The sequence below is a fragment of the Clytia hemisphaerica genome, unplaced genomic scaffold (genome assembly GCF_902728285.1).
Source record: "Clytia hemisphaerica strain Z4C2 unplaced genomic scaffold, Clytia hemisphaerica genome assembly, whole genome shotgun sequence".
NCBI lineage: Eukaryota > Metazoa > Cnidaria > Hydrozoa > Leptothecata > Clytiidae > Clytia > Clytia hemisphaerica.
Window position 1 is genome coordinate 113,795 of NW_027103342.1, and position 27,587 is coordinate 141,381.

A 27,587-nucleotide genomic window follows, 5' to 3' on the forward strand; every position below is an offset into this window, starting at 1 on the left:
GTAAAATACGAATTTTCTTTTTGGGGGAAATTCTGTTTTACCATTTTCCTGTTAGCAGCTTTTCTCGGGATCGGCTTTTTATTTTATTTTTTTTTTCATTTTTTGCACAATGATACAAAATAGCAATGCCTATAAGTGACGGAGCCCGATTTTGAAAAAAAAATTTGGGGTAAATTTGGGCCAAAAACTACCTAAAAATAAGGTTTTTTGGACTTGGTGCAAAATTGCTTCATTAGTTTTTCCTGATTTTTGTCAGAAAGATAGAGTGCTAGGTACCTTAAAATGTGGCTGAAGTAATTTTTCTAATTTTTTGTCATAAAATTTTCAAAAAAAGACGACCAAGTTACACAATGATAAAAAAAAATAAATCAGACGTTTTTGCATTGTTCTAAAACTTATTGTGTTTGCTCAATACCAATAGTAAAATATGTAGAATACCTACTTTTATCTGATATTGATCAAGGTAGGTCCATTCAGCATGTTGCTTGTTCTTATTTGGCGCGCCTTCAAAGAGAGCAATTAATCGTTAACTACATCCTTTAGAGAGCAATTAATCGTTAATCACACTCTTCAATGCCGCCTTATATTTTTTTTCATCGAACGTTTTAATTGCATTCGAAATGATTTTTGTGAGAAAGAAAATCTACAAACAACAATAAAAGAAAAACATAAAGAGAAGAGAAAAATTTAAAACTTTCAGTTTAATTTACTTTCCTGACGGGAAGAAGTAGTGAAGCAAATTGTGCGATTAGCTCGTAATTACATAATAACTCGTACAATTCGAAAATTGCACTCGTGATTTTTTTGTTTCGAATTTTCCTCGTCCTTTCGGACTCGGAAAATTATTAACAAAAAAATCACTCGTGCAATTATTCTCGAATTGAACTCGTTATCATGTGACTACATATACAAAGTACATTAATTTATATCGTATTAAATAATGGTGTTCTAAATTTCGAACACAATGTATCGAATGTTTTTATTCCTTTGTTTCCTTGGAGATATTTCCAACAAACAGAAAATATAATGAAAATGAAAGAGAATGGCCTATGATTTATTAATATTTTACCTTTTTATATGGTATTATATTTGATTGGAAATCCTTAAGAAACATTTCTAAATATTGTTCTTAAAAATGGCAATGGAATATATAAATTAAAAAATCCTATTTGATCAAGTAATTATTTGGTTAATTAACATCGGATTCACCATTAGAGTCGTGAAAGTGGTTCCAAAGTCATATAATTTTTTAGATAACAAGCACACTGTATTATTGGACTTACCTAATAATAAATATAGAATGAACATAGAAAAAGGAAGTAGAATAAGAAACTGAATACTTCCGGCATTTTCAGCCAGAAAAAAAGGTTTCTCAAAAATCGGACTCGACCATGTTTTGAACATTGCTAATTCGGATCTTTTTGCAAATAGTCAGAAAAAACTAATTACGAAATCTCGAGAAAATACAAAAAAAACAACAGTTTTTCCCGCATTTTCGGCCGGAAAATATTTTTTTCTCGAAAATCAGGCTCCGTCACATTTTGGGCATTACCATTTTGCATCATTGTGCAAAAATCAGAAAGTGTTTTATTTTGACAGGGTAAAAGAAAAACAGGGTGGTATGTTTTGTGGCGCTCCTAGGTTCAACCCTACCGGTACAGGACCGACAAATTTAGCGATCTCATATGACGCCAGTGATAGCACTTGATGGATTAAACAAGACCGCTGGTTTTAAAAGGTGCAGTTGACTATCACTAGTTCGAATTCGAACGGGGAATGATATTTGTTCGAAATACAGAGAGGTTCGAATTGTAGAAAGTATTTTAAGAAAGTTTCTTCCTTGACGGTGAAGACTGGCAATAAGTTTGAATTATAGAAAGATTTGATATAATAGAAGTTCGAATAAGCGAGAGTCTACCGTATCTTGAATTATAAGGATTTTTCTTTTATGTTACATTCTATTTCCTTATCTATTAACACCATGCAGTTCAAAATTGTTATTATTTAAGGGGTGGGGTGTTATATAGTCAGGGTCCCCATTATTTTAAGCTAACGAAACCGTGTGGTTTTCGTTCCCAGTTAAATCTTAAATATTATAATTTGATTGAAAAACGCTCCTCCTATCGTCTGTAAATGCAGGTGGATCTTGGATATTAAAATGCAACAAAATGTATTGCGAGAATACGTATATTGTTCTAACTGAAAACAACATATGCAAATTCACAGGAAAATAATTTGAATATTATTTTTGAATCTGTTTGAATATGTGAATTATTTAACAAGGGTGAAATATTGTTTCCGTACCGCGCCAGGAAGAAAATATCTTTTAATTTTAAATTTTTCACCCACTGGAAAACCGTGCTTGGAAATAAGCTTTTCCGAAACCATGCAATTGACAATATATTTATTGCAAAATAAGATTCAGTAAAAATCAAAAACCATCTATCTACAGTTAGTGCGTTTCAAGGCCCATCTTCTGCCTACCAGCAGTCTGGTTTGAAAATGTAAATCTCTCTTAGCAGCTTTTGACTAGGAAATAAGGCGTATCTTGTGATGGCGGTTCTTGGACCCAAAAGGAACATACGTGTCAAATTTAAGCGACATATGTTTTATGTCAAAGTTGTAGCTAATTCTTTAGACTACCTTATCGGCCCTTTTTACGCCGGCCCTAATTTAACGCTGACCCCTTTTACGCCGGCCCTTATTACGCCACAGCCTAATTATGGGGTTACGCCAATTAGGGCCGTTAATAACGCCAAAATTTCTGGTATTGAACTCAGAATTGTGGTGAAAATGTTAAGTTATCGAAGAAAAAAGTGAAGAGAAAAGTGACGTCAATAAAAGCGAATTCAATGCAATGTTGCGCCACAAGGGAAATATGTCTGATCGTAATAGACTCTCGTGTTTACAAATAAATACAATGAGCAATCAAGGATTTGCTACTCCAGTAGAGTCTATGTCAGTAGGCCTGTTTTCAACCTTTGCTGACCGCCTCCGTAACAGTTGTCTGCACGCCCTTCGAAATTCAGGGTCGCCCCATACATAAACAAGTGGATTGACACAACTATTTGATAAACCGATATACGCGACAACAAGAAAGGTATTGGTAATGAAATCAAGTGATAAAAAGCCAGGATTTGAATTGTTGATTTGAATCAGGATGACAAAAGTGAGAGAAGGGAGCAGAGCGATGAGATATCCAATGATGATGATGAAGACTTTGTGGGCAAGTTTGATTTGACGTTGTGTTTGACGTCGATCACTGACGGTGTTGGTTTCAACTCTTCGCCGACTCTGCTTAACCGCTTTCCAAATGTAAAAATAACTACAAAACAGGAAAATGATCGGTAAAGTAATGGCTGCAAAATTGTACCATACGTAAAGATAAACATTGTAGTTGGTTCCAAAGGCAAGAAAAAAGATGATGATCCAATAAGATGAAATGATGAGGGTCACTTTGCGGTTGGTTAAAATGTTGTGGTAATTAGCAAACTTGGTGATGAGTAGAAATCGATCGTACGCAATAAACACAATGGAACACGACGAAACGCTAACCATCCAGATTGCTGTCAAGGAATAAATATCTTCAATGATGCACGTTGTCTCGTTCACTTGGTAACCATTTTGAATCATCCAACACGCCAATGGAAGCGCTACATACCCTGTGCAGCAATCACTAGAAACAGATAAAGTAACAATAAAATGATCCTTGTCACCGATAAATTCTATTCGTGTAAGAATTAAAAACGTCAAAAATAAAATAAAAATAGAACAAGACAAAGACACCCACCACCTTATCTGATATTCCGAAGGCGAATTGGCGGCTGCCCACGCTAAAGCTCTAAGGAGCCAGCCAATTTTCACTTGGAGAGGAATGATAGTCGGTCTTTGATATGCTGCATCCCTAGTCGGGTTCAACTACCCTTGCTCGTAAAGCTAAAAATATTTTGGTTGGACCCGCCAATCCCCAAAAACGAGGACTGGTTTACCATTGCAAACCCACTGCAATGGTGAAATCTTTTGACGCGGTCTTGAAAAATTTCGTTATCTAAACCTTCCTATACAGGAATTGAATTCCCCTAGAAAATACTATTAACTGTTAAAATGGAAATTGAAATTCCCCTACTTATTTTTAGATAACACCATATTTGCACTTTTTTGACCATGCCTTATTTAAACTTAAGTGTGAAATAATATGTGAAATTATTGATTATGCTTAACTTACCTAAGTGCTAGAGAAGACAATATTTTGTATGATTTGGATCTAAAGGAGGGTTGCCACAACACCACCAAGCAGAAAGTGTTCCCAAATGCTGCAGCAATGGCTGAAAGAGCATAGAAAGTTGAAGCCACATCTCTTGATGTTTGGTATGACGTGTAAAACAAGCCTTGGCACATTTTCCTGAAATTGAAGTAAGCTTTAGTTAAGACTTTTATGCCACTGTGGAGTAGACAGGAAAGTAGGCTCTCGGAAGTCAATACTTGCACTCTTTTGATGCCAATGCAAAAAAAAGACTTTAACTACCAACTTTCTGCCGACTCTAATAGAATAAGTATAGTAGAAAAGCGGCTCTCTAAACTAGAGCTCTTCTGCAAGACCTTACGAGACAAGACAAGACAAGACATTTTCCCAGAAGAGATAGATATAAACCTAATGTATTTTGATTTATTTTTTCTGCTTTTATATCCGCTTTCACGCGATATTTTCGATATCATTTCACTTACTGTTTTTTTGTTCATTTTTGATACAATATATTGAATTTTCTAATATTTTTTATTTTGGTCTCGAGGTAGGGTACCTGTTTTATACCAAAATAATTTTTGGAAAAAGATTAAAGAGGTTTTTTTTTATTATTCCTCTTTCTCCTATAATTATACCGGGTGTGCCACAAATAAGTTACCCTCTTTGATTTGATATTGTAGGCGCAGTAGAAAAGATATTTTTCAAAGATTGTTTAAGAATCATTCATAGGAAAGCCTAACTTAAAATTTGGTGTATTACTTTTAAATTTTACTTCATTGGTTCAAAAGTTGTGTTCAAAAACCTTAAAATGTCAATTTTAAAAAAAAAATGTCAATTAAAAAAAAAAATGTCAAAAGAGGCAAAAAAGGGTATTAAATTGATTGTAATGAAAAGAGACACGAAACGATTTTATGCATCAGGAATATTTCCATTATGTAAAAAGCACTTATTTACAAGGTTAAGCATCCCTGTAAATACAGGGTGAATTAAAATGAGCTGCAACAGTTCAAACAAGGCATTTTTCTCAAAACTTTCACCCTTCTCCACCTTTCTCAACGATGATGCACACACAGAAAACTTTCGGAAACTCTTGGAAAGATGTTGACACTTTTGTGGGGGTTGAAGCATTCTGCTTCTTGTTTATGCCCAAGGGGAAAACAGAACGTCAACAAAAACAACAGAGATAAAGAAAACATAAAGAGTGTTACAAGGAGCAAGATTTTGTACTTTAATGTTTTGCTAAAAGAAGTTCTTTCTCTCATAAATTTATACCCTTGTTTTTAGCCTTTTTTTGACATTTTTTTTAATTGAAATTTTAGGTTTTTGAACATAACTTTTGAACCAATGAAGTAAAATTAAACAAGTGATACTTTTATGGACCTACCTGTTTATGCATTTAACACATATATAATTGATATCTACGTTAGCGTGGCCATTAAACAATCATTCAGAACACAAATAGTGACGATCTATCAAAATTAGTCGTTTGTTTCTTATAAAAAACGTTTAGAAACCAAAATTTCATGCTCTTGAAATATTCTTTCATATTCAAGACTTTGTGAGCAAAAAAAAATCTATCTCATCAAAAACTTGAATAATTTGGCTAAGAACATTGATGTATGCTTATTATTAGTGATTCTTATAGATAGACATGCGTTTTTTGAGCCAACAAAATTTTTTTGAAAAATCTGCTTGAGCCATATTTTACCTATGATCGCACCCTACTTTCAGGCAAAAAATCAGAAAAAGTTAACAATCCAATTTTTCACAAAGACCAAAAAACCCGTTTTTTAGCCCAAATTTGCCGAAAAAATTTTTTTTTCGAAAGTCGGTCTCCGTCACATTCGGGGGTTTATAGTTATGCATCTTTGTGCAAAAAATCATAAAGAATCAAAGAGCCAATCTCGAGAAAAGCTAATACCTAAGTAATTGATAATGTGCTTATAAGGAAATAGCGAATTTGGCCAGTTTTTCTATAAAAACACGCCAAGAAACCAAAATTTCATGTCTAAACACACACATTCTTCAAAAGTAAGCCCTCATGAGCAAAAAAAACATATATCTCATAAAAAATATTGAGTAATTTAACTAAGAACATTGATGTATGCTTAATAGTAGTGATTCTTATAGATAAACATGCCTTTTTTGGGCCAAAATTTTTTTTTTGAAAAAATCTGCTTGAGCCATATTTTACCTATGATCAGGGGGGGGGGGGTGAAGCAGTAACTACAAGACATCATGCCGGTTAGTACCGTGGTGGTGTGCCATATGAATTGGATAAAATCACTTAGTACTCAGATGTACTAACTGCAAAAAAGGGTGGTCCCCTGCTAAAAATTTGCCAAATTTTGGTACTAACTGTGTAAAAAATAGGATTTTGTGAGAAAATTTAAAAAAAAGACAATATTTTACCAAAAAAGATTTTGGGGAAGTAGATTTTTTTTTCAAATTTTCGAATTTTTTTTTTTTTAATCTTAAAAACAATTTGCTGGTTGCAATAGAAATTTGATTTTCTAAAATGTTGTTTTTTCCTATTGAAAGCTATGGAAAATTGAATCATTTTTAAGATATTAAATTTTATTTTATTTGATTTTATTGAATTTATGAAGGTCAAAAGCCTTTTTCAAGGCTAATTTCAGTTAGTACTAACTGTACTAAGTGTACCAAGGTGGTGGTGTTACTAACTTCTTCCGGGAAAGCAGTTAGTAGGCATGATGTCTTGTACTAACTGCTTCACCCCCCCCCCCCCAATTTTAAGTTGGACTTTTCTCTGAATGATTCCGAAACAATCTTTGAAAAATCTTTCTGCTACTGCCAATAATATCAAATCAAAGAGGGTAACTTATTTGTGGCACACCTGGTAATTAAATTTTTAAGATTTTAGGAGGGTTGTTTATCCGAGGGTGTGTTTATTCGAGGTAAGGCTAAATTTGCTGAAAATCATTTTAAAAATTTTATACACATGTGCACTAAGAAAAATAGCCATTTTACCGTCTAGCTCTTTCAGATATTGAAAAGTTTGACCAGCTAAATATTTTCGATTGAACTCGAATAAATTATTCCTAATTATGTTGCGTTAACTTCAGCGAACCGCTTTTAAGTTCAATTAATATTGGTCGTTATTACTCGAGTGAGAGGGCCATAGTTGGTATAAACAATTGTACTAATTGTGCAAATCAAAGAACGCAAGCTCGAGACAACACTTTTTGACATTGGTCAGTATTTTACGGTATTTCCCTCATACCGTCGTTTTGTATGAGATTCCAATTTCTGCACTGAGATTCTTGTCATTCTAACGGAATCTTTTCGCTATTTTCCCCTGGATAACTAACATGAGATTGAAAAGGATTTGTTTCTAATGGAACGGAAAATCTTGTGTTTACCGACGAAACTGCCTAACTAACTCCGAAGTTTATTTTTTAATTACCCGAAGTTTTGGTCTTTTTCCGCTAGAAAAGTGGCAAAATAATCTTAGCGCGGAAATGGGAATCTTATACAAAACGATGGTAAACAGTTAGTATAGGGTTAAACCAAGTCGTTGAATAAACTTAATTGATCATTATTAGTCGTTCAGAAATATTTGATTAGTTCAATTGATTTTTGTCGAACTCACCGATTAAATCAAATTAAATCGAACTTCAACTGTTCGATTAAGCTCGATTAAAAAGCTGGTTTGATTGGTTCGATTAAAGTGGTCGGTCTGGTTTAAGAATTCTTGCTTTGAGGGTAATTAATCATTATCATCCATTTTGTTTCGTAGTTCTTTCCTGCATTCAGTCACTGAAAGACATCTTATCCAGCGATGAATTCAATCTTGTGGCTGCTAAATATTATTGTAAACTTCACCACGAGAACACAACATATCAATCAGAATGGGAAGTTTTCATCCAAGTGTCCATCAAACTGCTTGGTTTCCCTGAATCTTCTATTAAAAGCATTAAAGTTAGTCTTGAATTTTCAATGTTTTGCTTTGAAACTGTCAATTCCCTAAAGGGGTGTAGTCATTTGAAGAAGGTGTATTAGGTGCAGGGGTTTCGTAATTCGTAAATACCAATACAGTTTAACTGAAATTTAGCACTAGATGTTATCCTAGGCTGTAGAGGGGAGGTTAGAAAAAGCCTACGTCTATTGCTTGAATGATATCATTTCTGTTGTCCACTCTGTACAAGGGGCGTTGGGTAGTTGAATATTTGGAATCTTTTTGCGTATGTACCTTACGGATGACCCCATATCCATGGGCGATTTTAGACCATGTCGAACTTATCAGATGAAGAGATTTATAATTGTAATCATTGTCTTGCGTTGCATTGTCTTCGCATGTTTCCGACGTACTTGTTCTATTGTCTAAATCCGGCAGTGCATATCTCTGAGCTATGCCGCACATCTAATTTTAATGATAAATTGATACGATTTTCAGGAGAATGTTTCAAGTCCTGCTCCACCAGAACCAAAGAAAGCGAAGAAAAGTGATTCTTATACCGGTTACGAAGTAAGTTGAACTCCTTCTCATGAAACCACTTGAATTATGCTCTAAAGTTCAATTCTGTCAACTTATCGTTCGTCAATTCTGATTCCATAGAGAATGAAAAACCCATCTTGGCCTCGGTGGTTATGTCACGCTTTTCACATAGCAATACTTCTTGTAGAATGAATTTTGTTTAATTCTCTTCTTTCTTCCCTCCTATAACAAGGACTGGCAATACTTGTTGTCGTGTAAGCCAAACAAATTTGTTGATGACGACGAGAGTAAAAGTATGGAAAAGAAATACATTTCTGATATCAGGTACAAACTCTAAGAAGCCTCTTCATTTGAAATTATTCGAGGCTGGATCCTTTGTACTCTAAAGTCTAGAATAAACGTAAGCCCATATAAGCCCCTTTTCCTTCTTAGGACCCCTGTTTAATTATTTGTGAGCCTGGTTTTGATATGGAATTACCATATTATGGGGTTTTTAGTTGTACACCACCTCACGGCAATTAGCCACCCCCGTTTATTATATTTTGAAAAAATTCTGCACCTCCTCCCCTTTTACGAAGTGTTTGATTTCCTTTTTCATTTGCGATTGTGTTAAAGGATTGTGTAATTTAAATGTGGAAGATAATTAGATCGAAATTTTTCCAATATTTTAGTTTACAGAAAAATGCACCACTATTCAACCACATTTGTGCAGCATTTTCACTATGGCACAACTTGTATGAGGTACGCTCAAAAAACTTTCAACGTTTCATTTTCATTTAACGCTCTTGCTTATTCATCACTCGTGATTTCTAGAGAAGTTCTCTTATGACTCCCATGATTCCCTATTTGTTCGATAGAGTCAGTATTTTACGTGGATATAGCTCTATCAATCTTGAACTTTTAGACTGTCTTTCGATTGTTTTCAAGGCCAGCAGGCTTGACTTTCTATGAACTATTAACGGAACATTGGAAAGAGCGAGAATTCGTACCGCGAACCCCTTGTTTTCTTTGACGCCTGAGCCATTCAGCCATTGTTCCCTTCATGTTCTTTATTCTGATCGAAACCCGTTGATTGAAGTTACGCATTTTTTATTATTTTAGGAACTGAAGCTAAACACATTGAACACTAACTTGAAGGAATTTGCAAAGTTTCTACATTATCTTTCTGAGTAAGTACCCACTCTCATATATTAAAGCTAAATGGTGGTTTTCACGCAATTTTGTCGGAAGTATAAAAAAACATTATTTTTAGAATTGATTTTTAAAAATTAATCGGAAGTCGTTGCATTGAGGTGGTGTTTTGCCTGACTTTGCTTTGAAATTCCCAAAAGTTGCCCGACAAGATTGCCTTGTATAATACGTCCAGTGTGAGTTTGCTTTTGAAATATCTTGCTCAATGATTTTATCCACCTTTTTGAGCGGTTAGCAGATAACGTCATGATGCAGTGCTATTTTTTTACTGGGTTTTCCAGAAAAAAAGTATACCCCTTGTTGAGGAGGTTCGTCCCTCTATAGCTGGCAATTTCATGTTTAAACCCCTCTGGAATTCTGAATTTTAGTAGGATTTAAAATGCTACCCCCATGGAATTCCAGTTATTTTTGACAGATTTATGTGTCTCCCTATGGAATTCCGCCACATATCAAACCTTACCCCCCCCTTGGAACTGAAATAGATCTCCTCAACAGGGGGTAAACAGTTTTTTTCTGGAAAGCCTATTGGATCTCTCTGTGATTATTTCAACACGGCTACCGAAAACATTCGATTATCACGTTTCGTGAAAATTAACCGTGGTTTCTGAACAAAATCACTTTACAAGCCCACAACTCAATTTGAGATTATTAAAGTAAAGAAGCTTTCAACCTAATGACGTCAAGCGACTTGTGGTTTTTGGTTTTTAGAAACATTTTAATCACCGTTGTGTTTTCTTGGAAAGCCTGTGCAATAATCATCTTACTATATTAAAAGAATTTCTTTGTCTGTCACGCTTATAGCGCAAACTGATAGCAAAGCTGTGGTTTGGAAAAGGTTAGGCAGGTTATGCACATAGTTTTGATACAATCTTATACAACCTTTTCATAGACCTGTTGGTATTCCCTCCTACTGGAAAAATTGGCCCGGTGGAAAATTATACTCAAATGTCCCCTGCTGAAAATACCGTATTACTTCGAATAAACGACCCGAATATTTATTAAATTTTTTTGTTTTTTAGGAGGGGCGTTTATTCTAGGGGAGATTCTTTAATGATTTTTCCTCAAAGGAGGGATGTTTTCTCGAAGGGCATTTTAAAAGAAAGAGGCGTTTATTAAAAGTAATACAGTAATCAAATTAACAAATCCTCAATACAAAATATTATGCTATTTTTTCTATCCACACTGATTTTTCTCACTTGAAAACAATGGAATTAATATCCCCAGCAATAATTTTCAGTCCGTTATTTTTACTATTGACTGAAAAATCCCTAGCGGGTCTTTGAGAAAAAGATGTGTGAACTCTTTACTCTTTATCCTTGATTTGAGTGGAAAAACAAACCTTACTTTCGGACAAAAGCCCTTCCTTATTGATGTTAAAACTCTGTTTACACTAGAAGAAAATAGCAGAAAACAGCATTTAAACGGTATTTTGACGACAAAAAAAGTATTTTTGGGCTTATACTCTAGGGGCTGAGTTAGGTCCCGTATGCGCATCGGCGTATAGTCATTTTTTCTTTTGATCATGAAAGTATAGTCCTTGAAGAGTCAGAAAACGTGTGTGGCGTTATTTGGATCAGGCTCAAATTTCCATAATGGCGGATTTTAGATTTTCAACCCTTTTTAGCCCTCTTGCTTGAAAAAATTTTTTTCTTTGACTTTAAACATAGCCATATTATATACCAATCGATCACAAATTTTATGCTGATTGAGAAAAAGGTCAGAATCATGGTCTGAAAATTTCGTTATCTGGAGATATGAAGCACTTTCGATTTCGATTTTTTGAAATGACTACTTTTGGTTCCAGATTTGCGTGGCTGTAACATTTGATTGGCTTACTTAATTTACTTGAAATTTTCGGAGGGTCTTGCCCACCGTTCAAATAATAAAATTCAGGAAAAGTTTTTTTCCTACATGAATTTCAAAATCCATAATGGCGGATTCAAAATTTTCTTTCGTCACATGGACTCTTAGGCTCTGCTAGGCTAAGAAAAATATTTTTCGTAAGTACTTCGTATCTCTTGATAACGAAATTTTCAGACCATGGTTCTGACCTTTTTCTTAATCAGCATAATATTTCTGATCGATTGGTATATAATATGCAGGGTTTTAAGCTCAAAAAATATTTTTCTTAGGCTAGCAGAGCCTAAGAGCCAATGTGACGAAAGAAAGTTTTGAATCCGCCATTATGGATTTCGAAATTCATGTAGAAAAATAAATTTTTCTGAATTTTATTATTTGAACGGCAGGCAAGACCCTCCGAAAATTTCAAGTAAATCAAGTAAGCCAATCAAATGTTACAGCCACGCAAATCTGGAACCAAAAGTAGTCATTTCAAAAAATCAAAATCGAAAGTGCTTCATATCTCAAGATAACGAAATTTTCAGACAATGATTCTGACCTTTTTCTTAATCAGCATAAAATTTGTGATCGATTGGTATATAATATGTCTATGTTTAAAGTCAAAGAAAATTTTTTTTTTAAGCAAGAGGGCTAAAAAGGGTTGAAAATCTAAAATCCGCCATTATGGAAATTTGTGCCTGATCCAAATAACGCCACACACGTTTTCTGACTCTTCAAGGACTATACTTTCATGATCAAAAGAAAAAATGACTATACGCCGATGCGCATACGGGACCTAACTCAGCCCCTAGAGTATTATGGGCGTGGCTTTTTTGGAAGAAAACAGCACAATGCTAGGCGTTTTAGAATAACGGCGTAGCTCAATAGTATAGAATTCTAAAGCACATATCGTTTAAGCGGAAACTCTGCCAATTTTAATTTCTCTTCAATGGCCTAACGATACACATTCAGTGGGTCTTAGAGAGATGACTATCCGTGCCCGTATGGTAAATTTCCGGGGGAAGTTTGCAGGATGATGGGTACGTGTTTCAGGATTATCAAATTCGGCCCATTGAAATGAAGAGACTTTTATGATATTTAGTGGTGTTGGAATAAATTTTGTGATTTTTGTGACCTTTTGCCTTTAGAGGCATTTTGAAGGAAAAGTGCTTTACATCTTATGTTTCTCCCTCTCCCAATTAATATTTTCCTCAAAAAAACCTTAGCAATTTATTTCAATAGTATAAGCATTACTTTACCGGACGTTCGCGACGGCAGGAACCGGCTAGTTCATGCTAATGCAACTTCACGTGAAAAATTGACGTCACGAAATAAATTTTTGATAAAACTGACGTCAAATAATATTTTACTATCCATTCGCTTTTTAAACTTTTGTCAAGTGCGGCAGAAGTGAATTTGTGAATTTTATCTATATTTTCGTCGAAATATTGATTAACAATGAGAAATTTTGCAGATTATCGTATCAATTCCTCTGAGGAATATCGTTTGATGTATCTACATGAAGTAGATCAAAACAAAAAATTTAAATTGGTCAATGAAGACCAACAAACAACCATTGAAGATTTGCGCAAACAACTTGCCGAAATGACACAGAAGTTTGCAGAAAGTCACAACCACACAGAAGTTTTGGAGGAAAAACTTCAAAAACAAGCTCAAAAAGCGAGTAACTTGGAACAGAAGCAGGAAGAAAGTAAACGAAAGATTGTCGAAGTGACACAAGAATGTCAAAAACAAGAAGAACGCGTCAACAATGTGAAGGCATTGAGCGCCGAAATGTTGAACGAATTAGACAAAGCTGATCAGAAGATTCAATTGTTGGAATCTCGTGTTGACCAACAAGCTGACTTCATTAAGCAAAAGTCATTCATCAACAAGGAGCTCTCACAACAGGTCCAAAGCCTCAAGAAAACTCAAATAGCCGCTGAAATAAAATCAGCCAAAACCACCAAGTTGATCCAAGGATTAAAGGTGACCGTGTTCCAACAACAAAACACAATCAAAATGTACGACGACTTCAAATCTCGATTCCAAGAACGCGAGAGTAAAATTCTCCTCAAGCTCGAAGCATTGGAGATGCACCAACACGGAAAATTTCAAACTCGTGTTTTCTCCAGCTTTCATCGCCCCAGCCAAAGCCAGGAGTTAGTGAAAAGCATCAGGGCTTTGTTCGAGAGCAACATAATCTCCGGCATTGAAGCACACCTTGAAGCTGAATCGAACGAACGCTTGATTTGAGTTTGCGGAAAAATTGATGTCAGGTCAGGATGAACACCATCTAGATCCCTGCTATCGGTCAAGCTGAAACCCGGTACAACCTGTGAAGTAAAAGATGGAAACAACACCTAGCCCGTCTTCAAGATCATTGAAGCTCTGAGAACATCAAAAGAGCGGACGGAAAAAAACATCTATCCCGTCGTCAATAGCTTTTGTAAAATCTTTTAGTTTTCCATCCAAAGAAAGAAAATTACAAAAATAAATTAAATCTTTTCTTGTTTTCTACTGTTTTTTAGTCTACAGAATAAACAGCTCCAGGTTTTTAGGCCTAGTAGGAGTTGTAAGCTCGAAACGAAGGAAGATATAACGTAATCTACTGTTTTCCTGAGGGGCTGAGACCCTTGAGAATATTATGGGTTTATTATGGGTTGATTATTTTGTTTCTAGCACAGTAATTATAGTAACTTTGCTGAGAGTCAAACTCCAAACAGGGCTTTTTACCACAATTTCCAGTGATTTCATCAGGAGGGGCATCATCCGATGATCGGATAAAGAAATATCTGGAAATTCGAATTATAGAGAGTATTTCGAATAAAAGGAGCTATAATACTAGAATGAGAGACCTATATCTATAGTTACTTTCGTCGTTTAATATGTTTTCCAATTTTGCCTAGAAATTGTGTTTTGAAGGTTCTCTTGCAAAATAGCGAGGAGTGCCCAAGACCCCCTGTAGTGTGGGCCCTAGTTAAAGTGTGGGCCCTAGTTAAAACACAACCTTTGAGAAAGTCGAGCATTTGAAATTTCAATTGACTCGAGAGTCCCTTGCAGAATATCAATTCAGTATTTCTCATTGAATTTTTATCGCTATTTGAATTGCAGACCTGCTTGTTTATACGTATCTTGGTATTAAACGAATTATTCCCAAGAGCAGAAAATAAACTTCCCTACAAGAGACTTCTTTCTCGATAGGCTATTTTGTTTCCTGTATAAAGGACTGATGCAGTACTTGTGTTGTTGCTTGTACTTTTAGGCCCGGCGAACGGCGAATAACGCGAAAAATTACAGTTCGCTGGTATAGAAATTCGGTTCGCCGCCTCAAGCACATATTCACGCTAATCAATACACTATAGGCCTACGAAGAATTCGCCGTTCTAATATCTAAATTCACCGGGGTTAATTCTCCGTTTGCCAACCTATCAAAAATAAAGCAAAACCCCTGAATAACCTAAAAAAACAGCGAATTTATTATTTTTTGCTGTTGTTTTTTGGCAAAGGTTTAGATGGTTAGGAAGTCTGTAGACTAACAAATTGAATTAATTTGTTTTTGGGACTTTTGTAATTTCATTTGCTTGGTGTTGTCTGAGAGGGAGTCTGCATGTGCAAAATTTTAATTTAGAAGGAGCATATTTATTTTTTTTGAGAAACAATGATTTTTTTTCATTAGACGTTGTTAAAGTTGGGTCAAAGTTTTTCGAGAAATGAAATTGTTTGTGTTTTCCCCAGATGAGATGGAGTTTTATAAGTTAATTTAATATTTGGTCATTTGAAGTAATAAAAATGACGCGTTCTTTAGAAAAAGTAGTAAAATTCTTTCAGTACTGGTTAACGACCAACCAAATCAAATAAGAGCTTGTAAAAACTCCATCTCGTCCCGTTTTCTCATTTTCTCCCAAAGGATTAATTTAAAAGAGTAACTTTCTCATCTAAGGCGAGTAAGATATAATATGTTGGTCTACGGGTAAGATCGTCATGAAAATCTCGGTCATTGTGATTGAAAAAAGTGTGTTTTTAAATTTTCACTATATCATTTCGGCCTTTCAAGGGGAAAGAATTCTTAAAAATATTTTTTGCGACAGGAAACTCCATCATAATAGCATGTAAGGGTCATTCGGGCATGTTGTTCAACAATTGCTTAGTTTTCTTTGAAGAAAGGGGTTAATAAAATCTTACAGTTCTTGTCTTGTCTTCCATGACAGAATTATTGGAGAAAAAATATCATCTTCGAAATGAAGTGTATCTTGCATCAAACTCATTCACTCAGTACCATCATTCAACAGCAAAGACAACAAGATGACCAAGAAGGAATTGATTGGAGAACGCTCTACATCCGCCTCATCGTTTGCGCTTTTATTCTCTTATTCTCAACTCTTGAGAACATCGCTTTGATTGTTGGATTAAGAAAAACAAACAAGAAATTGACAATCTCTCAAAAACTTTACATTTTTCTTTCCGTAACTGATGCTGTAACGGGATTTTTTACACCTTATTTTGTTATCCTTGACTTAACATCAGCCAGGAACTGTACGACAGCGAGTTTCGGTATGGCTTTCATAATATATACATTTGGTTTAGGTCTTGGAACCTTTGTTCTTATTTCTTTCCTACGGAATCTCGCCATACGAAAACCATTCTATTCGGTATCTAACAAAACTATCTGTATGATCTTGGTTGCATGGAATTTACTCATGATTCTGATAACTTTATTCGCTTTTTTTACCTATGTACCAACCTTCACTTCTCGGACACTATACATAATTAATTGGCTTTTTACCGGATTCTTAATGATATTGGTGGTGACCTTAGTAACGCTTCTCAATGTTTGGTCTAGAAGAATCTAAATCGATCAATCCAGAAATTTTACAATTGAAAATGAGATCGAAATCCGGAGATGTAAACGTAACAAAAAAGCCGTCTCTATCGTGAATGCTATTACTTTGATATACTCAGTGTGTATATTACCCTTGGCCTTTTACTATGTTGTACTTGGAGTTTCGCTAAGCGTGAATTCTGACTCGCTCTCTAGCTCTTCGTTTAGTATAACTATTGTTATGCATATGCTAGTCTTTCCTTGTTCTGGTACAAATGCTTTGGTCTACATGCTAATGGACAAAAAGATCAGGACATTTTATAAACGTTTTCTTTGTTGTGGTTGTTTATGTGGCAAAACGAAATCAAGAAACGTGTGATGAGTACAGTTGACTTTCTGTTACGATGTTCAAGGGAAATTGGATTTTAATCGAATAAAAGAACGTATCGAAAAGTAGAGCGTCGTTTATGAGAGGTTTTCCGTTCACGGTAACTATCAATATTATCGAATAATGGAATGCGTATCGAATAGAGTAAAGCGTTGAATCATAGCTTGACAGCTGTATACCTTTTTGATTGCGCCAATTGTCCGCTGAGTATCTATTTTTCGTATTCCGGTACCAAGGGTTGTTATGATTTCATCTCTCACAGACGAAGTTTTTGCAAAAAAAACAATTGAGTGACACTATTTGTAAGAGATGGCAGTGTTTTTTTGGTATACACCGAAATCGATTGTGTTTTATTGAAACAGTTGAAATAATAGTTGATTGGCTGACTACAGATTTTCATCATTGGGATGTTGCTCTTTTCATCCATAATTCAACCTTGTTGACTTTATTAAATCGTTTTGTTTGAATTTAAATTTCATCTTAAAATTTACGGATAACAAACATTCAAGAATATTTCTGGCAGTTAAAAATTCTAACTAAAACAAATACTATCACTTTTAAATGCAATTTACCGTCGTCCTCGGTCAATCAGAATGTACACAAATTAGACGCCTACCGTATCCGTCGTTGAAAAAACGCAGATACATAAACTCGCTATTATGCAGACACAGCTATCAAGCCCTTTTAATTTTTCATTTATAACCCTTATAATACAGTGATATGGCTGTTATATGATAATACGATAATTGTTGCGCGATAATAGCAGTTTGTATAAAATACAGTTTACAATTTTTCCTTTCCATTATTTTTGTCGTATCAAGTTAGTCGTTTAGCATAGGCGGTTTTAGACCCTGTCGATGAAGAGATGAAGATACTTGGTGTCCCAAAAAAAACTTTACATGTCTTTAAATGCTAATATTTTTGGCGTATTTTTTTTAAAACACTTCGAAATTTTAAGGGTTTCTCAAGAATTCATATTTGTAATTGTTACTTCATTGTTTTTTAACCCTTTCAGTGCTGCTGTCGATCTCGACCTATTTGCCAGGGGTTTTATTGAGTTTATTGAAAGTTTGATTTTGAACTAGATTTCAATAAATAGCGCAGTTGAATAATTAAAATATATATTTCATAGATGTTTTTCATAATTATACATATTTCAACTGAAAAGTAAACACATATCACTTATATTTCTGATATTTTTCAGAAAATAAAGCTAAATGTGATGGTCAGCTCTGTGGTCGCTATTGTCGGCATATGCCGACATTTGGCAAATAGGTCGAACCTTCTTTTTTTCCGTGGCAAATAGGTCGACCCTTAAAAAATACGAATGGCAGTTAAGGGCTCTGACCATAGTCAGAAAATTGATTTTAGTATCTATGAACATAAAAGTTATGTTTTAGATTCTTTAACACTTTTAACAAAGAATAATTGCCTTTATAAATTGCTTTTTAATCAAACCCCTTAAGAGTAATTAAGAACTTAATTGCAAAAATGACGTTATGAACGTTAAAAAGACGTTAATAATATGTTGCATCACCTTCTTTTATAAAAAGTGCTAAGTTTGAATGGGTAATTAACCTTTTTGTTTCGAACTTTTTTCAAACTGGCCGCAAAGAATCGAACTATTTTAAATTTTGCGGAAAATTTTTCTAAAAAGATGTATCAAAAGTTATGGATGTTTTTTTAAGCAAAATCCAGATGAAAAATTGATGAAAAACCACTATTTTGAAGATTTCGAGACAAAGAAGCATTTACAAAAATTTTCCGCAAAAATTTTTATTGTTCGGTAAAAGATACACCATCTACTGCGAAAAATTTTTCAAAATGTTTTTTCTTCGCCGAAACTAAGCTCTTCAAAGTTGAAATACTCTCTCTTCCTTGCAAAAGTCTTCATTTTCTTCTTCATCAAATTTTTTCAATGCAATTTTTGAATTTTCAGATTCAGGAATAGTTTGTCTAACAGAAAATGTATAACATGCCATAGTTTTGCTGGTTACATCAGTCAGAAAACACATTTTAAACACGGTAATTATGAAAAATTCACTATGGTCAGAGCCCTTAAAGGGTTAACGAGAGTTGCACTATGCACACTGCACTTTGCATGTTTCCGACTTAGTTATGCTCTATTGTCTTAAATCCACCATTGGTCTATATGGACTATGGGTCACCCGGTAGTTACATTACCTTGCCTAAAGGTAGTCCACCCAACCAACTGTTCTTTTTTCATTTCTTTTCTTTTGCGCAGGGTTTTTTCCTTATCATCACACGTGAAGATTTACGAAACAGATTTCCCTTGCATCAAGTCCAAAGCTGATACAGTTTACAATTTAAAAGAAGGTAAACTTTGTAGTTTTTTCTATAAGAACAAACTATAAAAGAACATAAGGCTTCAATGATCAAAATGATAAAAACAAGTTAAGAGACTTTATTAAAGGCTTTGCTTACTTTAAATCACCTATTGTCTTAGGAAATTGGACAAAAATACTCAAAAGATTCTGGAAATAACAAACAAACATTCTAAAAATAACAAAGAACATTTTTAGTTTAGAACATCCGAAGGCTTCGAAAATCTCTTATTAAAAAAAACGTGTCGGCTTGAATTGTCCTCACAGTGAGAAATGTACTGGATTGTCATCTCGTTTTTGAACAAAAACTGACTCGTCCATTCCTTTGGGAATAATTAAAATGTCGTTGCTGAATTTTTCATCATCCCCTTATCTTATTTTTTAAAATGGTTAAAGTAGATGAAATGGCAGAATTTTACTCTCGTTTTCTTTTCTCGTGTTTTAGAATTCAGTAGTATATCAGAGAAGTGTCAGCAGATTAAAGGTTTCAGTCTTATCAACCACGCCTTGGATATTTTCAATAATAATAACATGGACGAACCACCACCCAAGGTATGTACTCTCTTCCTAAAAGCTGTATATATAGCGTCACGTGATGGAAATTAAATACATTTCAGTAACATCATTAATGACTTCACACAGGGGGGGGGGTACTTTTTGGTCATTCTAAAACTTGGCCATGGTCATGTTTTTGTAAAAGACTGAAATTTTTGCGTAATACGGTTCAAATATTTTCGATCAGGGTCCGTATTTCGTCGAATTTGTGTCTGACGTGGCATGTCCCCGTCGGTCACCAAGGTTATTACCTCCCTTCCTGGGTCAAGAACCCCCACCCCAGATCAAGGCTAGATCAATTAATAATTTTATCGCCCTCTTCTTAGTTCAAGTTTGCATCAATTCGTGGAAATCGATTCGAAACAGTGGCTTTTTATTACCGTATTTCATTAATATTGCTATTTACAATATCTTAACAATTAGCCCAAGGCAACTGATTGGTTACAATTAACTCGAAATATAATTACAAAACAAATATTCCTTTTGAACCTCTCTTATTTGGAAATCATATAAAAGTTTCTTTCAATCGAAAACTGTGGTTGTAGTCATTAACTTTCTCCTATAGAAACACAAATCAATTTGTTCTATTTTTTGCAACGTTGTCCAAAATTTTAATGATCACATTAATCATTAGAATACTGAGTAATAGTCTTTTAATGTATATCATCATTGCAATCAAATGTATTTATCTAGAATTAGAAAATTTCACTCCAAAAAGCTCCTATAGTACATGGACTACTAAAAATGGTTTCATGCGGCTGTATGTATGTATCATCCTTATCATTCTCATTTTCCAAACATCATTTTACTCCAATTATGTCATATGATGATTCAAGAGTTATTCGAGTGAAATTTTTAAAAATTGGAAACTATTCATTTTCCGTGTTGATAATTTTCTTTGCCCGGCCCTCTTCGCAACATAATATTGATAATCACCATTTTCTTAATTCACATCCCGTCGTTCATTCGTTTGTCAAAAACAAAATCATCTGTAAACAATCTCATAAACTGAACTTTCTCTGTTCGTATTTTGCACTTCAACATCACCATCCATTCTGGTATACACTTCGTTATCTCCATAATAATCTAAACCCTCATAGCTGGTCTGTATGACGTACTGATTATCCATTTTCTCAGTAATATTATGATTACCATTTTTCCTTGTCGAATTATTATTATGCGTATGTTCACCGTTGTCAAATTCTTTGTCGAACCCGAAATTCTCGTAATCTTGTACAACAATTGGTGGAGAGCTTTTGGTCGCCCGAATCGGTTTTTCGGATCGTGATCGGGTTGGTTGTTTCTCCATGTTCAATATCAATTGTGATTTATCATCAGTTCGGAAGTGTTTTTGCGACTGCGACCGATCGAATTTCTTCGGTACGCAATACAAATTCTCGGTGCTCGTTCGCAAAGGTTTGGGTGGGGCTCTTTTTTTACTTGGTCGAGAAGAAGGTATGATGTAGTCACCGTCACAGCTGTCAAGACTCCTCAGGCTGTTTGTTGATTCATATGTTTGTGAGTATATGATTCCTCCTCCACTCTCACTGCTAATGTTGCTTTTGAGACTGCTTCGACGGGGCGGTTTGGCGGGCGGTGGTAAGCTCATTCTCTTCTTCTCTAACAGATCTTTCGGTATAGATTGTCGACCGTCTAGACTGCACGATCTCTGGTGTTTAGCCGCTGGTACAGATAGTGATCTATCATACGTGTTTACTTCAGAATAAATCGGTTCTTTGTACGGCTCACTGACTTGTCGTCGAGCTGGAGGCATGGATAGTGACTTGGTGACTGGCTTTTGGTTCTGAGCAAAATCGCCCATTGCTTCATAGTATTCTACCCTGTTGATCGCACCTTCGATTGTAGGGGTGGTTGGTCTTGAACGGCTATTAATCAAAGACATACTATTCGATCTTGATAACCGACGCATAGCTTCAATGTCAATTTCATCGGGTTCGTGATACCGTTCAGATGTCTGGTTATGTCGTTTCGTGGACGAGATTTTTGGAGTCGTAGCCTCGGTCATTGCTTCATAAAGAGAATCTTGGTCATCGGGCTGTGAGAGGGCCTGTATGTCCTGTGTAACCTTTACTGAAGGGATATCTTGCTTGTGGTTATGATTGTCGCTCTCGTCAATTTCACTGTAGTTTTTATCTTGAAAAGGATGGTTGTTTTTCTGGTCACCGTTGGCCTTTGCAGTGTCATCATCTTGTGTTTTGTTCATCTCAACGTCCTTTGGTCTCGAGTGCTTTTTCCTGAAAAACGAAAAAAATAAGCTTTTCTTATCCATTGAAGAATTAGATTTACAATTTGTATTTTTGTGCATAAGCATAAAAATTAGTTGGGTCAAATGGAAATTTCATGCTTCAAACCTTTTGCTAAACTATTTCAGTAACTTTCTGGATAGGTAGGATCTTACAACAACTTTGTTTCCATGTACGTTCATTATAGAATACCATTGTAGCTCAACAAGCTGATACAAATTAGTCTATTTAAGGGGTTGGGTTTGATTAATGAAAGAAAAATCACTCAATTAATTGGTCAAATTTTACAATTTTGTATTTTCCGCTACATTTCGTTTGGTTCAACTTCAACGACAATACGCTTTAGCACTATATTAGGTTTTTTTTAGTTACGAGATTCCCGTTTTTTTTCCGAAGATTTGCATTGGAGAAAATTGGAGTAAAAATTTTCATTAAGACTTTTACTTCAGAAGCCAAACTTCAGCTTGAAGTACCTTCATGAGAAAAATGGATTTTTGAACAGTTTTATTATTCGTAAGAGCAATCAAGGCCACCCTGACTATCCAAATCCTGAAAATGTACAGAGTCTCGAGTTGTGAAGTCATTGGAGTAATGGAGGTTTTCAAGTTTTTTCAAAGTTTCTCCCTTATTTGCTAAATGAACCTAGAACAGTATATTAAGTACGTAGTCTTGCTGGGCTGGTGAAATACAAAAACAGTGCGATTTAGTTGCTTTATACTTTAAATTTTAAGAGTTTATTAGGAATTTTTCAAGGTGCCATTGAATTCGTTCGATTTAAGAAGACGTTCAAGTAAGAGAGGTTCAAGTTGTGGAGACTCTACTAATGTATGCAAAAAAAATTTATTTGAAGTCTAATTAAATTCCCTCTCAACTTCAAAGTCAGAATTGATTTTTAAAAACCAATCATAACCCTAGCTTACTGACCTTTTAGTGCACGTGCAGTATGCCAAAATGATCAATAGGAACAAAACGACAACAGCCAATACAGCAACGACGATTCTCATAACATTGATTTCATCTTCCTTTTCATCAATAACTTGTTGTAAAGCTGACGGTGATGTCGTCATCTTGAAGTTTATTGAACCAAGTGAAAAGTTGTTGTTGAAGTTCTCTCTGCAGCTCTGATCACTCAAAATCTATTTCTACCAAATGCCTTTTGTTTTCGGCTTTTCTTGAAGAGTTATTTTTTAACTGTTAATACGTCTGATCGAACAGTTTCAAAATCCTTCCATGTGAATAGTGTAAGCTGCTAATGAATGCGTGAAGTATTTGAAGAAACCATCACAAGTTCAATTATTTTTTTATTTTTAACCAACCACGTTTAAAAGTAAGCCAGAAGCTTTATCCGTAAGTCATTAAAGCTATTTTTGAAAGGCTCCTCTTTTCTCCACGCTACAATCACTGTACAGCGATTCCAAATGATTCTTGTTTCAGATGAATTCGTCCACTACTGAAAAGACGTTTTGTCGCCAATCGTGAGGATGTTGACTCGAAGAAGTTTTTCCTGTTTTACTCCGTTGCAATTTTCTTATTTTAAAAGCCAACTATTTGTCATCAAACATTCCTTTCAAATTCGTGTCATAGCATTAACACAAGAATGACAATTTGTCCAATTGTCCAATCGAATTCTTTAAGTAGATTTTAATATCTATTGTTCTCATACTCATCATGGCCATCGGATATCATTTAAAGATGTTTCTAATTACCAAAAATTGTGGTCAACTTCATTAATAGCTTTCACAACGTAAATCACAAGACTTCAAGCAGTAGAAAATGCTTTAAAATACGATCATTAAAATGTGCTCAGTAACCTGCTTGCCAATAAATTTAAAACAGTTTAACCTTTATGGAATTTCGCCTACCTATACCTATAAAACACTCGACGTTTGTTGATCATGCTAGAACTTCGAATAATGAAAAATTATAACGTTATTACCCAGGCTCCAAACATTCGAAAAAGCTGCAAAGTGGAATAGACGTTAATTGCTTAAAAAAACGCGGGTGACGTCTAGTATAGGCTACTTCTCCTGTTATAATTACAATAATATGATTTCGAAACTCACTCTAGCTCTACCGCTCATGTTTTGCTTGGTATATAGCTGCTACAGTTGTATTTTACAAGTTCCAATTCTTTGCACAGTGCAAAACTTCTGTAAAATCCATTTTTAAGATAAGTGGGCTATTTGTAAATCTAAATGTACAGTCCATGATCAACCAATTCACACTATCTAGTCGACGACAGTATGAGATATCTTAAAATGAAAGGAAATCTTCCGTCTGATTTTGCGTCGGCTATTGTATGATTTAAATAACCAGCAAAATGGATAACCCTACTTTGACTTGAAAAATTATAACGTTATTTCCTTCTCCTGTTTTTTTTTTTTTTTTTTTTTTTTTTTATGAAGATTTACAGTCCAGGCACACGAGGGCCTCTAAACCGATCTATCGTCTACAATTACAAAGATCTTGATTCGTAGCGCAATGGATGTTCCATCCATGCCTTGGTTAGTTCTTCTTTGAACGCTTTGATGCTAGTAGCGTTAACAGTCTCTTTTGGTAGCTGGTTCCATGCTGTCACACATCGATAGTAAAATGACTTGGTCTGGACACCTCTAAATCCATCGTCTGCAAAGTTTGGTATCAGTTCGTAATCGTGAGTTCGAGATGGACGCACCCTGCGAATAAACTTTCCAACTGTGGTGTCCTTATCGTAGAAGTGCAAGTGTTTGTAGATCTGAACCATGTCTCCGAAGTGTCTTCTGAATTCGAGAGAAGGCAAGTCAAGTTTTCGTAGGCGCTGCTCGTATGGTAGATTACTTAACCTTCTGACCATCCTAGTGGCACGTCGTTGAACGCCCTCAATTAAGTTGATGTCCTTACGTAGTTTTGGTGACCATACAGATTGGGCATACTCGAGATGAGGCCGGACAAAGGTTGTGTACAGAGTGAAGAAAGTTTTAAGGCTAAGGTCTTCGAAACCTCTTCTGATGACTCCTAGAATGGAATTAGCTTTTTTCACTTGTTTTGATATGTGTTCTTCAAAGGATAAGTCAGAGTCTATCAGAACACCGAGATCTTTTTCAACGAAAACATGTTCAAGTTGTTCACCTCTAAGTGAATAAGGGTGCGCGTGGACAATATTCCAATATTTACCGAGAGTGAGAACGTGGCACTTATCTGGGTGAAATCTTAATAGCCAATCATTTGACCACTTTTCAAGTTTGTGTATGTCTTGTTGGATAGCCAATGAGTCCTCAATCGAGTTGACTTCTCTGAAAATCTTCGTGTCGTCAGCAAATAGGAGAATCGAAGACAGCACATTGTCAGGAAGGTCGTTGATGTAGATAACGAAGAGAAGTGGTCCCAAAACACTTCCTTGGGGAATACCACTGATAACATCGTCCGTCTTAGATCGAGTTTTGTTAACCTTAACCAATTGTTTTCTGTCAGTCAGAAAAGACTCTACCCATCTCAAGATGTTTCCAGATACTCCATATCCTTTCAGCTTTTTAAGTAGACGGCGATAGGGAACAGTATCAAAAGCTTTCGCAAAATCGAAATATATAGTGTCAACAACACTTCCGTTAGCTATACTTTCACAGCACTTGTCCAAATAATTTAGGAGTTGTGTGACGGTGGAGCGGCGACTAATGAAACCGTATTGCTTGTTGGTTAGAAGCTTTTCGTCAGTTAGATGCTTCATAATGTGCTTTCTTATAAATGATTCCATTAACTTACAGACTACTGAAGTCAAACTAACAGGTCTGTAATTTATCGCAAGGTTTTGGGCACCCTTGTTTTTATAAATTGGAGTCACATGTGCCATCTTCCAATCTTTTGGTATTGTTCCCTCAGACAAGGTCTTATTCATGATGATAGACAGGGGTTCGGCTAGATGGTCGATCAGTTCAACTAACATTTTCGGGTGTACATCATCCGGACCGAAGGATTTACTCACGTCCAGCAATTTTATCTGTTTTCTCATCATATCTTCTGTTATGATGATGTTCTCAACTTGAATCTCCGTTCGTGTAGGAAAGTCGGGAATCGTTCCTGGGGGCTCATTGGTAAAGACGCTGCAAAACTGTTTTTGTAGGATGTTAGCCTTGTCGAGATCGTCGTGTTTAATCGATGATTTGTCATCAGGGTTTTCAAGTAGTGGTGAGACTCCGCTTGATGACTTAAGTTTAGATCTTACATGAGACCAAAATATCTTTGGCTTTTCCTTGGATTTATCACAAATGCTTTTTTCATAAGTCCTGTGGGCCTTTGACATCAAACGATTAACTCTGTTTCTTACAATAGTGTAATTGGCACGATGACGATCTCTGTCGAGAGGTGCAGATCTTAACCACCTTCTATGGAGCGTTTTCTTTAACTTGATTTCATCTTGAAGATTCTTATCAATTGGAACTTTACCTTTTTTCCTCCAAAAATCGTTTCCAACTTCTTTCAAAGGGACAAATCGATTTCTGAGATCAATGACAACTTTCTTGAACGATTCCCAAAGATCTTCCACTGATTTATTCACGGATGAATTTTTGAAACCTTCTTTCCATCCCCTCAACGTCGGGTCATTTTTCATTAATTTGAAATTGGCCGAAGCATAGATGAACCTTGTTTGCGTAGGTTTGGAGTATGCGTAGCAAACGAAATTGAAAGCCAACGAACTATGGTCACTTTTTCCTAGTGGTCTTAGGTAGTCGAGATTCCTAATTTGGTTTTCTTCGCCTGTTAAGATCAAGTCGATGAGGGATGGGTCATCAGTTCCTCTACATCGAGTTGGTTCATTAACATGTTGATGGAGATATGCGTCTCTCAAAGCATTTAAGAATTTCTCTTCTTTGCTATCCTCCAGATGCGGGGTGGTCCAGTTTTCCCAATTGATTGTTGGAAAGTTGAAATCACCTAACAAACATTTGTGCGAATATTTCTTGTTTAATGCAATGGACTTGATCAATAAGTTTAGGTTGTTGTTGTTTTCGTTGGAGGACGTAGATCTAGTTGGGCTTCGATAAATGCATGCAACAGCGAGCAAATCTTTTCCTGATAGTTGTACTTCAATCATGCAAACTTCATTGAAAGTCACTGGAGGCTTGACATCGATTACCAAGTGTTTAATGGATATATGGACAAATATGACAATAAAAATGTTAAAATGACATAATTTTATGACTTCGAAACACACTCTAGCTCTAGAACTTTTTTAAGATTTTGCTTTGTATGCCGTTACTACAGTTGTATTTTACAAGTTCCAATTCTTTTTCCATTGTGCACAATTTCAATAGAATCCATTTTTAAGATAAGTGGGCTATTTGTAAATCTAAATGTACAGTCCATGATCAACCAATTCACACTATCTAGTCGACGACAGTATGAGATATCTTAAAATGAAAGGAAATCTTCCGTCTGATTTTGCGTCGGCTATTGTATGATTTAAATAACCAGCAAAATGGATAACCCTACTTTGACCTGTCCAGC

At 35.3% G+C, this 27,587-nt stretch overlaps 4 protein-coding genes across 4 annotated transcripts in view; 2 read left to right on the top strand and 2 right to left on the bottom strand.

The window, feature by feature from the left end:
• Nucleotides 1-2,865: 2,865 nt before the first annotated feature.
• On the bottom strand, nt 2,866-4,460 carry LOC136818563 (adenosine receptor A3-like). The gene is made up of 2 exons (XM_067074891.1): nt 4,226-4,460; nt 2,866-3,676 (listed from the first exon to the last, which is right to left on the bottom strand). The coding sequence occupies exons 1-2, from the start codon at nt 4,396-4,398 to the stop codon at nt 2,929-2,931; spliced, it is 921 nt and encodes a 306-aa protein (XP_066930992.1). The 5' UTR covers nt 4,399-4,460; the 3' UTR covers nt 2,866-2,928.
• Nucleotides 4,461-7,746: 3,286 nt separating this feature from the next.
• Nucleotides 7,747-9,875, top strand: LOC136818394 (anaphase-promoting complex subunit 1-like). The gene is made up of 6 exons (XM_067074732.1): nt 7,747-7,756; nt 8,004-8,185; nt 8,661-8,732; nt 8,935-9,026; nt 9,374-9,443; nt 9,804-9,875. Exons 1-6 carry the CDS (start codon nt 7,747-7,749, stop codon nt 9,873-9,875), a joined length of 498 nt encoding a protein of 165 aa, XP_066930833.1.
• A 3,315-nt stretch (nt 9,876-13,190) lies between these two features.
• LOC136818402 (anaphase-promoting complex subunit 1-like) overlaps nt 13,191-27,587 on the top strand; it is a 60,133-nt gene continuing 45,736 nt past the window's right edge. The window contains exons 1-3 of the mRNA XM_067074741.1: nt 13,191-13,894; nt 19,188-19,279; nt 19,733-19,839. Of these exons, the coding sequence (XP_066930842.1) occupies nt 13,191-13,894; nt 19,188-19,279; nt 19,733-19,839 (903 nt within the window). The remainder of the gene's footprint in view (nt 13,895-19,187; nt 19,280-19,732; nt 19,840-27,587) is intronic.
• LOC136818572 (uncharacterized) lies at nt 20,194-23,713 on the bottom strand. The gene is made up of 2 exons (XM_067074902.1): nt 23,031-23,713; nt 20,194-22,097 (listed from the first exon to the last, which is right to left on the bottom strand). Exons 1-2 carry the CDS (start codon nt 23,171-23,173, stop codon nt 20,828-20,830), a joined length of 1,413 nt encoding a protein of 470 aa, XP_066931003.1. The 5' UTR covers nt 23,174-23,713; the 3' UTR covers nt 20,194-20,827.